The sequence below is a fragment of the Helianthus annuus genome, chromosome 6 (assembly GCF_002127325.2).
Source record: "Helianthus annuus cultivar XRQ/B chromosome 6, HanXRQr2.0-SUNRISE, whole genome shotgun sequence".
Taxonomy (NCBI): domain Eukaryota; kingdom Viridiplantae; phylum Streptophyta; class Magnoliopsida; order Asterales; family Asteraceae; genus Helianthus; species Helianthus annuus.
This window is the reverse complement of record NC_035438.2, coordinates 108,638,887-108,653,548: the sequence shown is the minus strand read 5'-3', so window position 1 is coordinate 108,653,548 and position 14,662 is coordinate 108,638,887. Positions and strand designations below refer to the sequence as shown.

General features: G+C 37.4%; 2 protein-coding genes and 1 non-coding gene across 3 annotated transcripts; 1 reads left to right on the top strand and 2 right to left on the bottom strand.

The window, feature by feature from the left end:
• Nucleotides 1-213: 213 nt before the first annotated feature.
• On the bottom strand, nt 214-2,127 carry LOC110920053 (MATH domain and coiled-coil domain-containing protein At3g58260-like). The gene is made up of 3 exons (XM_035974231.1): nt 2,119-2,127; nt 1,214-1,327; nt 214-777 (listed from the first exon to the last, which is right to left on the bottom strand). The coding sequence occupies exons 1-3, from the start codon at nt 2,125-2,127 to the stop codon at nt 214-216; spliced, it is 687 nt and encodes a 228-aa protein (XP_035830124.1).
• Nucleotides 2,128-4,656: 2,529 nt separating this feature from the next.
• LOC110917680 (protein SINE1) lies at nt 4,657-7,751 on the top strand. The gene is made up of 3 exons (XM_022162152.2): nt 4,657-4,807; nt 5,925-7,036; nt 7,267-7,751. The coding sequence occupies exons 2-3, from the start codon at nt 5,933-5,935 to the stop codon at nt 7,660-7,662; spliced, it is 1,500 nt and encodes a 499-aa protein (XP_022017844.1). The 5' UTR covers nt 4,657-4,807; nt 5,925-5,932; the 3' UTR covers nt 7,663-7,751.
• Nucleotides 7,752-14,026: 6,275 nt separating this feature from the next.
• Nucleotides 14,027-14,133, bottom strand: LOC118480102. The gene has a single exon (XR_004861738.1). It is a non-coding gene; the product is annotated as a small nucleolar RNA R71 (small nucleolar RNA).
• Between the last annotated feature and the right edge of the window lie 529 nt (nt 14,134-14,662).

Sequence of the window (14,662 nt, the reverse complement as noted above, 5' to 3'; positions counted from 1 at the left end):
GTTCGGGTTCACTTGTTTAACAAGTACATATGTGATGAAGAGGTCATTACCAAAATCGAAAGAGTTCAATCGATTCGGTCGGATGGATCCATTAAGTGTTAGGATTAAATACTAATTATATTCATTTAAGGTTTAAAACACATAAAGTTTAAACTTAACGGCTTCCCCCCATTCGACCAAAATACAAGACGTCTAATGGCGAACTTCTACTAATTACACACCATTACATGATCTAATTAGCCTATACAACTTTACCCATGAGTCCAGTTTAGCTTTAGACTCCAAGATTTTGTCATTTAGATTGTTTTTAACAAGATGCATTACTTTCACACATCTTTCAGCCTTTTCAAATCGTTCTTGCGCACCCGTTAGCTCTGCGCATCTTTCTCTGAGATCCATTTGTGCAACTCTTTTAGCCAAACTGATCTTTGATTTCATCTCCAAAAGCAAACTGTACTTTTTACTGGTCTTCTTCCTTTTGTTAAAGGCTTCAAAGTGCGCTCGAATCCATGACACGTTAATGTTGACGGCTTCTGCATCCGACACTTGGCACTCTATATCTTCCACCATCTCAGTCATATTATTGGTTTGGATCCATTTGACAACTTCACAAACAACCTCGAGGAAATGTGTTCTTGTGGAAGATGTTTTGAATACGCAAGTAGATGCAATGTCACCGTGTTTTTTGAAAATGGCTTCAAGAATTGTTGCGTTACTTCGCTTCACTTTGTAGCCTTGGACACAAACTATGTCACTTTGATAAGTTGACTTTTCCAACTATACAATAAAAGAATATAGATCAGTGGTGACCAAAATGAACGGGTCGGGTCAGGTTGGGTAATGGATCAAAGAAGCTGGCTTAACACGTTAGTTTTTCTATAATCTTTAAAATTTCGTAATAACTAATATATAAAATGTAATTTAATAATTTACTACTTGATGTTAGTAAACTATGGCATCAAAAGAATAAACACTAATTATATAAACTTTAAGAAAACAACAAAGGCTAACACAACCAGACCCGACCCAATTTAACCGGTAACATATCGAGCACTTTCTTTATTCTAGCGTGTGTGGAAACACAACACAATTTGACCCAAAAGAAGACTAATAAGTCAAAATAACCAAGTTTTGTACATTTGCGCCTAAATTTCCTTGTCTAATATTAATCATCAGAATGTATAACATATATGAGAAGTAAGGAGATACATACAGAATTTGACATAGGAGACACATTTTCAGCCAACTCACATTGCACCTGCTTGGGGCCTACACCGGCGCTGACACCAACATCCTCACCATCACCAACATCATCATCATCCAGTAACTACAAAGATAAAGCAACACATGTTAGTCTGAATACGAACAGATTTAAACCATATTTGTTTTAAACTTCATCTGTATTATTGTTGATTTTTTCTATACACATTCTTGATTCTTCTTCTCCTGTTGTGTTCATATCTGAGTTTGAAATGAGGCTAACTCTCTAATTTTATAGCAAAATCTGAAGTTTTCCTCCAAACCCTAAGTTTCTTCTTTGGTATGCAAGTGTTTGTGTTTCTCCAACCACGTTTCTTTGTCTTACCCATATTATTACTAATCGTGAGATTGCAATTCAAAAATCATCAAAAATCCAGAAATCGTGCCGTGTATGTGGTGGAAAAGGACATAACAGTCGTACATGTAAAGAGAAGGTTACTTCTAATGCTAATGGGTCTAGCAATACAATGTAAGTTTGTATAAAAATGATATTAATAAAAAAGATTTTTTTTTGTTATTGCGTTTTATGATGTACAGATTTCAGCTATTTTTGTTATTGCGTTTTGTGATATCCTACATAAATATCAGCTATTTTTTGTTAATTGCGTTTTATGATAACAACAATGCATTGTTATTGCGTTTTATACATATAACATTATACAGCAAGTAGAATTTTTTGTTTACTGCGTTTTATGATAACAACAATCAACTGATATTAGTTTTTGAACACATATAAAATTAAACATGAACAGCAAGTGGACATCTTAAATATTTTGCGTTATATAGAAGATAAAAGTTAAAAACAAAGATGATGAATAAAACACTATCATCACCTGTTTACAATCATAACAAAATTACTTCTATCATCTTTGTTGTAGTACCCTAAAAACATCAAATAAAAACATCATAATAAACCACAACCACTGGAAAGCAACATCAGCATCATGGATCAAAGTTGGTTTCTTCTTCAGATGAGTACCCTAAGCTTCCATTTGGGATTTCCTCATTACTTTCAGATTGAGTCCAAAGTTCAACCTGTGATTTTACTGCCTTCTGGAGCCTCTCTGCAAATTTGCTTGCAGAGTTGTTGATGATTGGAATTTCAGATGACTGCTTCAAAAAGCTTATATCCTCACTGGAAGATATGTCTTTTGGGTCGTATAGCTCCACATCGCTATTGTCCCAAGTCACTGAAATTTTGAAAGTGTCCTCAATGAACTCCCAAGATGTAACTTGTGTGTCTTTAATTTCCATTTCATTCGGTTTTCCGTACCTTTTGTGCAGAATTTTGAATAGTTGGGCTGTCTGATCTGTGTAACATGCTAGTGGTATTCCAAGTTCATTCATCTTTCTCAAAACATTCTCATTGTAGTTTTCTAGAACAGAAGCAATGGAATGGTATCTTATTTTGTGACCATCAAGAAATTGAAGAACGAAATGCTCTCTTTGAACCCACCAAACTGATAATTCTTGATTAGCCATTTGTGTGTGTTTGTGGTTGGGTTATTGGTGTGTGAGGAAGGTGATTATAATTTAGGGTTTTTGTTATACAAATACTGGATTGCTCGATGGATTGGTATTAAGTGGTAATGATTATATTTCAGTTTTTTCTTTGAATTGATTGTTCAATCATACAGTATTTTATCAGGAATCCAAAAAGCTTTTTAAGTTTTCTTTGATAATAATGATTATTATTTTTTGTCTTATCAATTTCTTTTGTCTTTAAGGTGTCAGTTTTTTTGTCTTATTATTTCCTCTATTATTATTATTTTTATTGTATAACATTGCATTTGAGTATAAAGTAGTAGTTTTATGAATGTCATTAATCTTATATTTTTTGTGTTATAGAAACAGTAAAAAATGATTTATTATATGTATTGCGTTATATGATTTGGACATGAATAATTAGGAAACAGATTGTATTGCATTTTATAATAAATAATATAAGACAAACAACAATGAAATAGATAATGTTGCGTTTTAGCATAATAGCATTTCAATATTTTGTACCCTATCTTGAATCATTGCGTTATATGATAAGACATGAAAAATAAACAAAGACATTGTATTGCGTTTTATAATAAGAAACAATAAGTAGCATTTCTAAATCTAAGTAATTGTTTTAAACAAGATATACCAATAAAATATTGCGTATTTACAGATGAACAATAACATTTTCTCTCTACTCTAGTTAGAACCACTTACAACTACATACAACCACTTTTCATAAAACAAAAAAAACTCTCTCACATAATTTGGTGGTTGGATATGAATGCTCTAACGAAAAGAATGTTAAGAAAAATATTAACGTTCATACCGACTACCACAAATAAGAATATATATAGTGCATACCCTTATACACATGGGTGTTAAACGCGTTGTCTTCGTATGTTGACATATACAAACAGATACAAATCCTAAAATTTGACACAAACCCAAAAATCCTGTTAGATGTATTAGCGCTAACACATCATGGGTATTCACTAGTTGACACGAACATGACCCGTGTAACCCAGTTTTTCTTATTTCTTCACATATTAATACTTTAATTTTACAACTTACCAAGAAAACTAAAATGTGTATAAAACAATTACTATTGGTTATAAAATATTACGTCAATGCATAAGATACCCAATCAATTTAACTTATGATAAAAACATGTACTATAAACATATGGGTTAAACTGATCAATGCATAAATCCATATTAACACAGACATGCCCATTTTAGCTAAGTGGGCTTATAGGTTTCACCCAGAAACCAACCTAAACCCATTTGCTCTAAGAGACAATTTACGAAAGCAAACATTGTTACATAAAATCATTCTACAGTATATTTAAATTAAAGATGAAAGATAAATGCGTACTAAACCACATCCAAAAACAAAAGAAGATGCACTAGGTTGTCTGGGATCGTGTGGCGATAGATAGAGATGAAGGGGGGGGGGGGGAGGGGGGTTAGGGTTACGCAAGTTAAAGCATGTCAATATTGCCCTCGTATTCAAATGGTGTTGGAGATTCAAGACTGAAAAAAATCAACTATGGAGAAATATGGTGTAAACATTAGGTCATGGGTTCGATTCCCACGAAGGGGGTTTTCTCAGATTTATTGGGTTTCCTCCTGAATTGGTGTATAGGCATTATTGTCTAGTGGAGATGGATATGACCGGGTGATTCTGCTGGTGACACGATAATACTCTAGTGGTCCGTCAATTATCTAAATTTGTTATTAAAAAAAAAAGAGAAATGTGGTGTAAACACATTAATTGGATAAAAAAATAATTTTATTTCTTGAGCCAACAAAAGTATATACGAGGGCAAAAGCGTCAAAGCACAGAAAAGTAAAAGAGGGAAGATCTTAATTTGAATAATTTGGGGACCCAAAATTGAGGGGGAAATAGAAATACTCGGATCCAAATCCATTTGAAGATAAATATGTTCTTCTTACAATGGCACGAAAACCATGCTGCCGATACTAAAAAATACTACCTATTTCTTTAATCCTTTCGAAAAAAGTTGTGTATTTTCTTGAGTTACAACAGCAAACAGGTACTACTTATCAATCTTGATGACTCTGAGTTCTTGTACTGTGTCGGTTAAATTGAATGTTATTGTTAACTTGGAGGTTTGAGTTACAGAGGTGAAAAAGTTATGGGATTTCTTGGGTTTTGATTGATATGCTCAATCGAATGTTTTGAATTTAATTATGTATCTTTAACTAAACAAACCAATACAAATAATGAAATTTGAGTTCGTGCGCTCACCTGGTTTTAAGATTTCGAAAATTTTGATTGGTTTTATGTTTTATTATAAGTTTTTCATTATTTAGTTGATTTTATTCATCGTTTTGGAGATGATTAATGTAGTATGCATGGTTATAGAAAGTTTATGCATTTACATTAGGGGTTGTAATTTCGGAACCGCACAAGAAATTAATCATGTTTTTGGTTGTAAAATATAAGTGGTTTAATTAATGGGTTGAGTTAGAGTTGATGTTTAACCTGTTTAATCAAACATGTCGACCCACCAACCAGTGGCGAAGCTTGAAAATTTCCACCGGGGGGTCGGAAGTCACCGAACCTAAAAATTCTATATAAGTAATTTTTTTTTTATAAAACCGGGGGGTCGAAAACGTATATACCTAAAAAATTCTACACGAAACATACATACATAACACTAATGAGCGAAAAGTTCGGGGGGTCGGGCGCCCCTCCCGGCCCCTTGAAAGCTACGCCAATGCCACCAACTTGTTTAATCAAAATGGTTGACCCGCTATCCTGTTTTGACCTGTTTAACCTAATTTTTACAACCCTCCAGCCTGATTAAGACGTTTACAACTAGATTACTACCCACCAACACATCAACCATTTGACACATTTAGATAAACAGGTTAGACGGGCTGTGTCCGGGTGACATAATTTTAAGCGTATGTCGGTTAGAGTTGTTTTTTACTAAAAACAATACGGGGCGTGTTCGGGTTAAAAAAATTTAAGCGCCAAATGGACGCAATTTACACTCCTCATTTGAATACATGCCTAATGACTTTCGATTTGTTTGACCATTTAACATGTTCCATGTCTTTCATTTAAGCATTTTGATTAGTCCATTTGAGCTGTATGCCCCCAAATTAAACCGTCTGATTTTCTGATGTCTTATTTCTTTGCAGTTTATCAAATGAGGAGAAATCTGAGCCTTCTGCTTAGGCGAGAAATGGTAAATCTTGATAAAGATGCTGATAGTCGAAAAGCAGCCTTGACAGCACTAAAATCATATGTCAAAGATTTGGATTCAAACGCGATTCCAGTCTTTCTTGCTCAAGTTTCCGAGACCAAAGAAACCGGATTAACATCCGGCGAATACACAATCTCACTTTACGAAGTTCTTGCTCGCGTTCATGGTACAAAAATCGTACCCCAAATCGACAACATCATGTCCACCATCATCAAAACTCTGACATCTGGTGCAGCCTCTTTTTCACTTCAACAAGCTTGCTCAAAGGTGGTACCTGCTATTTCTACATACGCGATGGACCCCACCACTCCTGACGACAAAAAAAGACGAATTATTCACTCTCTTTGTAAACCCCTTTCGGATTCTCTTTTATCTAGCCAAGATAGTTTGTCATCCGGTGCAGCGTTATGTTTAAAGGCTTTGGTTGACTCTGAAAATTGGCGGTTTGCTTCGAGTGAAATGGTCAACGAGGTCTGTCAAAGAGTTGTTGGGGCTTTGGAGAAATCTTTAACGCCGAATTCACATATGGGGTTAGTTATGTCGTTAGCGGAACATGACGGTTTAATCGTTGAAGCATATGCACGGTTGTTAGTCCGGTCCGGTATCGCGATTGCTAATACGGCTGCTTTAGAGGGGAATTCTCATAAGCGATTGATGGCCATTCAAATGGTTAATTTTTTGATGAAATGTTTGGATTATAAATGTATAATGTCGGAACTTAACTTCATAATTGAGGCAATGAAGATCTGTGATGACGATGATGATCAAACGACGTATGTTAAAGGCGCAGCCTTTGAAGCAACACAAACAGCAAAAAGGATTTTGATCGAAAAGGGGTCAAAGTATGCGAATAGAACCGGTCAAAGGGGTGTCACCGCATCAGCTGAATCACAAACCATCGGTTCGTTTGGTGGGTATAGTTCTATGCTCGATTCTCCATCTGCAATTAGTGGTTTATCTCAAGAGGTTGACTCTGACCGAAGTGTGAACCGAAAGCTTTATGAAGATCAAGGCGATCATACAAGAAGTGTCACTCCTAGTCCTCAGGTGAATTTAATGAGTTCAAAAGTTTATTTTTGATTCTTTATTAATATGTTTTTTACCGGGGGGTGGAGGTTTATGTTTTTGGGTGGGGGGATGGGGGTGGGTGTTTAGTTTTTTTTTAGGTTTTTTTTTTTTTGGGGGGGGGGGGATTTAGGTTTTTTTTTACACTTCTTACAATTAGAAGTCTTTGTAGAATAACTTAACCCATGTTATGTTTGTAAATCTTGTTTCAGAGATCTTGGTCATATATAAATCTTGACAACATAAAGATCTTCACAACTCCAAGAAAGCTTATGAAGTCCCTTCAAGATTCAATCCAAAGTCAAAATGTCAAAAGTCAGGCAAGTCAAAGTTTCATAAGCCCATTGTTGAGCAAATTTGATCTGAACTGCACTTCAAAGCGCGATCAAAACGGGTTTTTGTGTGATCTTAGTGACAGTTTCACCCAAGTTGATGAGCGGTTTTATGATGCTTCAGAACACATTTGCCAAGAAGTTAATCCTGAAACGAAACCGACACATTGGTTTACGATGAGAGTTCTTTTTGGTCTTGTTATTTTGTTTGCAATCATTGTTTGTTTCTTGTTGGTAGGAGATGCAAATGAAGAGTATTATGTTGTTCCTACTTGATTTAGGTCTTTTTTTTGTTAAAAGTCAGGTTGAATACATTGTAATATTGTATTGTTGGGAGACATGAATATGAACTTTAGTAGGTCAAATGTTATTCAAAAGGATTATTTAGTTGGGATGAAACAAAAGCCTCATACTTAAAACGACAATGTTATATTTGGCCCATGTGACAATTTTTATAGCTTAATAAGTTTGACCCCTAAAAGACATTTGAATCTTTGGAGTGAGGCTTTTCTCTTTTGAATAACGTATTGTAATTGTAGGTCTACGGACTGTTTGGCAGCATCTGAATGGTTAAGTGCTGAACCAGTAAGAGATTTGAATCATTAAGTGTTGAACCAGTAAGAAGTCTGAACCATTAAGAGTCTGTATAATGCTTAACCGTTCAAAGGCAAATGTCTGACCAATTCAGATTAGAGGTCTTAACCATTCAGACTCTGTATAAATCTTAACCATTCAGAGGCGGCAAATGTCTGAACCATTCAGACATCTGCTCGTGAAACAAACAGTCTGAACCAGTAAGAGGAGGTCTGAACCATTAAGAGCCTTAATGTAGTGATGGAGCAAAAAAACCAAGCACGACATGTATGGGATGCATATACCCGAATCTCTCGACAGGTATGGGATTGGTTTAAAAAAATTCACAGGTATGGGATGAGTATTGGATTAGGTCCCGATTACCCAAAACCACATACCCGTTTACCCAAATTATATACCTAACTTTTTAATATACTTTTTATTTTCTTAATCGTTATTTATTAGTGATTTATTTAGTAGGTTCATTATGTGAAAAAAATAATATTTTTGGAACATGTATTTGTTAATATCATTATAATTTATATTTTGTGTTGCGAAGTATATAACTAAAAGGCTGAATTACACTTTACGTCCTTTAAGTTTGAGCGAAGTTGCATAAGTTGTCCTTTAACTATGAAATGAAAATTACACTTGATGTCCCTTATGTTTCAGTTTTTATTCAGACGACGTCCTTTTATCCTAATCTGGTAAATTTTTAACATCAAATCTAACCATGTGCCTCTCATGTGAGGGCATAATGATCTTTTTCTTTTCCTTATTATTATATTAAAAATGAAAAGAAAATAATTTATTAGTCACTCATTCAAGTCAACCGATCAATCCCAAATTTTATCGCATTTAAGTGTTCAAATTCCTCAATTTTCACTGTACTCAACCTTCAAATCGTCAATGTCACCTTTCACTCTCTCAATCCTTGCAAATCATTCTAGTCCGTTAAGCAAACTTAAACTTACCGGCAACAACAAATCTGGCCCAACCACCCAACCAGCGGCCTTTCCGATGGTGATAAACTTCTATGGTGGTGACCTTTTGGTTCACAGGTGACAATCGGTCTTCTGACCAACTGCACTAGCGACGACTAGGGTTCTGTCACGACTAATGGAGGAAGTGGTGGTGACTGCGGACCAAGGCGGCGTCGGAAAAGCAAGCCATTGTTTCTCCCATTTGCTTTTGATACTTTTGGTTTTCTGCCGTCAGAGGCTGTGGACCTACTTAGTCAAGGTCAAATGGTCATGCATAGTAATGTTATGATACCGAGATCTATGGACGTAGTTTTTAAAAGATTTAGTTTTGTTATTCAAAAAAGGGTAGCGGCGCAACTTGTTATTCGTTTACCATCTATCTTGATGTAAATTCATAATACGAAAAATTTGTTCAATAAAAAAAATCTTAAGTTTTACAAAAGTGTATTGTTTTTTTATATATAATTGAAGACCCGATTTCTTGTGATATTAATTCCATCAATTCAAAGGCCTGTTCTCTTAAAAGAAGCATTAGGGTTCAGATATGAACATGACTATAAAAATGATGATCTCCGAAAGCAAACCTCGTGGAGAAGAAGCTGTTTAACAAACACCCCCCCCCCCCCCCAATATAAAAATAATTAGTGTCATGTCCGTGTCAGTCTAGTTAAGTTAATTAGCGTAGTTAAATTGAGTCATGTGGGTTTGATATCCGGACTTACTGATCACCGGTCAGCATTTTAGTTAAGTTTAGAGAGTCTAGAGTATTACTTCATGTTAGGTTAATTGAGTCTGTTTTTATTAAATTACGTTTAGCATATCAAGTTTTTGGCGCCGTTGCCGGGGACTCTTTGGCAATTGCGTTAGTTACTTTATTTGGACTTGTCTGACGTCATGCGTGCTAATTGTTTGTTTGCTTGAGTCGTAGGACTCTAAATATTTATTTTTACAGTGTCTTTTAATTTTATTTATTTTATTAGTCGTTTGAGTCGTCTTACTTGTTTCCTTGTCGGTTTTTCAGTGGATGCCCCATACGCGCTCACAAGGACCACCAACGAAGCCTACCTTCTCCTCTTCAAGCTTAAAGGTTAGTACTTCTTCTTCATCTTCCGCCCTTTCTGACTCTACCCTCCAATCTAAAACACCAGCCTTTGACTTCACACCGAAGTCATCACCGCATAACTCCCTACCACCCTCCCGTCCTACTAGCCCATAACCCGCTGTGCCAGACATGGCCGACCGTCGTACCGTCCACCAATAATCCACCACCGGTTTCACCGGTGTGAACTCACCCATCACCCTTCCCGTAGTCAACAATGAAAATTCCTGGCAGATCCCGTCATACATCATGACCGCTATCAACAACTCCTGCCAATTTCACGGTTGTGATGACGAGGATGCCCCTGCCCACATCAACCACCTTACCCGAATCTACAACATCTTTTTTATCGAAGGTTCCAATCTTGACGCTCAATACCTTCAGGTATTCCCATTTTCACTTGCTGGCCGCGCAACCACCTGGCTTGATTCGCAGCCAGCAGGTTCTTTCACCACATGGGCTGCCCTTAGAGATGCTTTCCTTGCTAAGTACTTCCCACCCGCCAAAGCATCTCGCCTTCGCGTTCAGATCCATTCGTTCCGGATGGAGCCTAACGAGCCTTACTACCTAGCCTGGGAGAGAATCCAAAGCTTATTCTCTCGCTGCTCTCAGCATGGTTTATCCGACTGGGCACTTGTAGAGAAATTCTACAACGGTCTCACTCCTAAGATCCAAAGGCTAGTCAGCAGTCAACGGGCTTGGGTCGGTCAGATTTGATTCCGGGTCAACCCCGGTCAACATGATCAGGTTAGGGAGCGGTTCGGGTCGACTCGGTCAAACCGAGTCAAGTCGGTCAAACCTGGACAACCCAGCGAGTCAACTCAGTCAACACTCAGCCGGTCAACTCAGTTGACTCGGTCAACTCAGTTAGCGTTTCGATACGAGGATTTGGTAAAGACTAACGGCGCGATTATTTCGTTATTTTTTTATAGTTTTAATTAATTACGTGAAAACAAGCTTGAACCGATTCGATAGAAAACTAATTTACATTTTGATACATATGATGAAAATTTTTATATTGATATTGCTTATCTTGTTGAATTTTGAAAATAACGACAACTTGTGTTGTCGGGGCGTCCAAAAACAAAGGAAACTCTGCCCGTTTTTCGAGAAAAATCCGTAAAACTAAAGTGTTTTTATTATAAAATGAAAACTATCAAATTCAAACGACTATTATAAAAACAAACACAAATGTATATTACCTTCGACGACACGTTACAACATACGAAAACGACATTAACGCGAACCCTTTTTATAAAAATACATATAATGAATTATATTTGTTTTAAACGTTCAAAACTTAGGAACATTTTTATAAAGTAAATATAAATATTTATGTTTATTTCTGATGTGTACAAAATGCAACATATAAATTACATCAATTGTGGCATAAAACTAACATTTTTTTAGTACTAATGTTGGAAAAAGTGTGTTTTTGTCTTCCTTTTGTATTTCAGGATTAAATGAGCTCAAATAAACAAAAGAAGCAAAAAGGCAGCTAAATCTAACATAAATACAAGAAAAGGAATAAACGTGGCATGCCCGACCCCCCGACAGTATCTTCCCAAGCAAAAACAAGAGAACAGAAGGCTGAACACGCCCCGTGCTCAATGAGCACGGGGGCGTGCCCAAGTGTCTGCAGAAAAGACAAAGTTGTAGAAGCTTCTATCACCCACCACTGGGGGCGTGTCCAGCGGACACGGGGCCGTGGCCAACTCTAAGATTCGTAGAATCTAGGAAAATCTTGATAGTACAGATACGCTTCTGCACACGGGGCCATGCCCAGCGGACACGAGGGCGTGGTCAACTAATGCAGACAAACTGCAATTAATGAAGAAAGAGAAGATGGGTGGACACGGGGCCGTGTCCGGGCTTCTGTGCAGGCTATAAATAGGGTTGCTTGGCTCATTTGCAAACCATCCCTTGGCAAACCACCTCTCTCACACTTCGCCCACCACCCACCACCATCACAACCCACATCCACCACCATCATCCATCATCCATCATAGAGTGTATGAGTAGTCTCCGGATCCAAGATTAATCGTAAGAGTTCTTGACAATCAAAGACCATGTTTGCCTAAGTCTCTTACATCACGTGGTGAAGACAAGTGTCTAGTGTAATACTTCTTATTTTTAATCTTTTCGCACTTTTTATTTAGTTATGTATTAATGACTTTAATAACTAGTTTCTTATGTTGAAGGTGAATCTTCCTTATCATTTGTCCGTGGTGTCTTGGCATTATTTTACTGTCTATATAAAATAAAAGATTTTCACCATTCATATCTCCACGGTCTATATGGAGATATGTTGGCTACCTGGTCGGGGGTTAAGGGAATGGTTTGGTAAGAGTCTTGCCTTATTCAGTGTATTAATCCTGCAAGGACCTGGGTCAACTTTAGTAGGACCTCCTTCAATACCCACTGGTATTGGATGGCGGGGGTCCGAACTCCTTGATCCCCTCATATGTAAGCTACTATTAAAACATTAACCCGACTATTTAGGACTGTATCCCTGCTGACTCAGACTACTTAGCCGAGGGTAACGTCACCTTCAAAAGAGGGGCCTACCACATTACGCATTAATAACTTAATTAATTATCTTTCAATAATCCAACCCTTTAGGATTGTATCCTTGCTGAGTCAAACTACTGGGTTGAGGGTAACGTCATCTTCAAAAGAGGGGCCTACTACTATAACTAAGATAATCTCTTAAAAAGTGCAAAAGTACGGAAATAATCAAAGGTTACACTAAACACGAGTCGGATCCAAGTGATTTATCTTGTCTATATGTTTTTACTTTTATTTTTATTTTTCAGCATTTTTAGTTTTTATTTTCTAGTTTAAAACCTTTTTCTAAACTTTTTATTTGATTAGACGTTGAAGATAAACCGGTATTAAAAGCTCTTGTGTCCTTGGACGACCTCGGTATCTTGCCAACACTATACTACGCTCACGATGGGTGCACTTGCCCATATGTGTGTTTGGTGTTAGTAAAATATCGTGTTTTATAAATTTAAAACTTGACTAACATGTAAAAAGGGCTAAAAATATATATAAAAACCTATAACACCACACGTGCATCAAGTTTTTGGTGCCGTTGCCGGGGACACAGGGATTTTAAGAAAGTTAGGAATCAACGGCCTAATCGTTTTTCTTATTTTTCTGTTTTTTAGGATTTTTCTTAGATTTTCAGTTTCTGTAGAGCTCAGCACGGGCCGTGCCTGGTCGGACAGGGGCCGTGCCTGGTCGACACGGGCCGTGCCCAGCATTTTTACTGGCAGTTTTTATTTTCAGAGTTACAGGGAGTTGAGCAACACGGGGCCGTGTCAAACTCTCCAGTAACAAGGATCCGGAAAACAATCACTATATCTCCGACCAAGGGCCGTGTTCATCTGAGCACGGGGCCGTGGTGAAGCTTCTGACCAACGTTCTTTTTTGTTTTTATTGCAGGACTTGGAACCTAGACGGCACATCTGAACTTTCCACGTAGTGTATGAGCTCCAGTTCTAATAGAGACATAAAAGAACCCCTAGATGAACCCAAACGCTTTCTAAGAAGAAGACTTAAAGCTAAAAACCAAGAGAAGGTTTCTGGAGACCCACTTCCAATGGCGGACCAACATACCCTCATGGATTACCTACGACCCACCGTAGGTAATCTCGGCGCCGCTATCAACGCACCGAATGTCGAAGCCAACAACTTCGAACTTCGGCCGCATTTGATATAAATGCTTCAAAACTCCGCAACCTTCCATGGGCTTGCGGACGAGGATCCCCATCTACATATTACTAATTTTTTAGAAATATGTGATACCTTTCGGATCAATGGAGCATCAAACGACACCATCCGCCTTCGAATGTTTCCATTTTCACTAAAAGACCAAGCTAAGACTTGGCTTAATACCCTCCTAGTTGGCTCGGTAAACACCTGGGATGAACTAGCCCAAAAGTTTCTATATAAGTGTTTCCCTCTTGCTAAAACGGCTAAATTAATGACTGAAATTAATACATATTCACAAGAGGATGGGGAATCCTTATATGAAACTTGGGAAAGGTTCAAGGAGCTACTAAGAAAGTGTCCTCATCATGGTCTTGCGGTATGGCAACAAGTATCCACTTTCTATAATGGGTTGTTGCCACACACAAGACAAACACTCGACTCTAGCTCCGGGGGACTTTTAGGTAATCGTCGCCCAAATGAAATATATAATCAAATTGAGGAAATTGCTCAAACCAATTTTCAGTGGCACACTCCCCGAAGCAATAAATCTATTGCCCCGGGCGCCCATAAGGTTGATGAAAGCACTTCTTTACAAGCTCAAATCGAGGTCCTTTCTTCAAAAATCAAAAAGCTAGAGATGACAAAAATGGCCTCGGTTATGGCTTGTGAAGGGTGTCGTGGGCCACATGAAAATTGGAGTTGTATGAAAGAAGTAGATAATCAAACATAATCGGTAAACTACATTGATAATAGACCTAGGCCGTCGGGTCCTCCAACGGGTACCTACAACCAAGGATGGCGTAACCACCCTAACCTTGGCTGGAGAGAACCCGACAATAGTAGTAACCAACAAAATCTAAACCAACGAACAAACTTTCAACAACCAAGAAACGAGTCACAA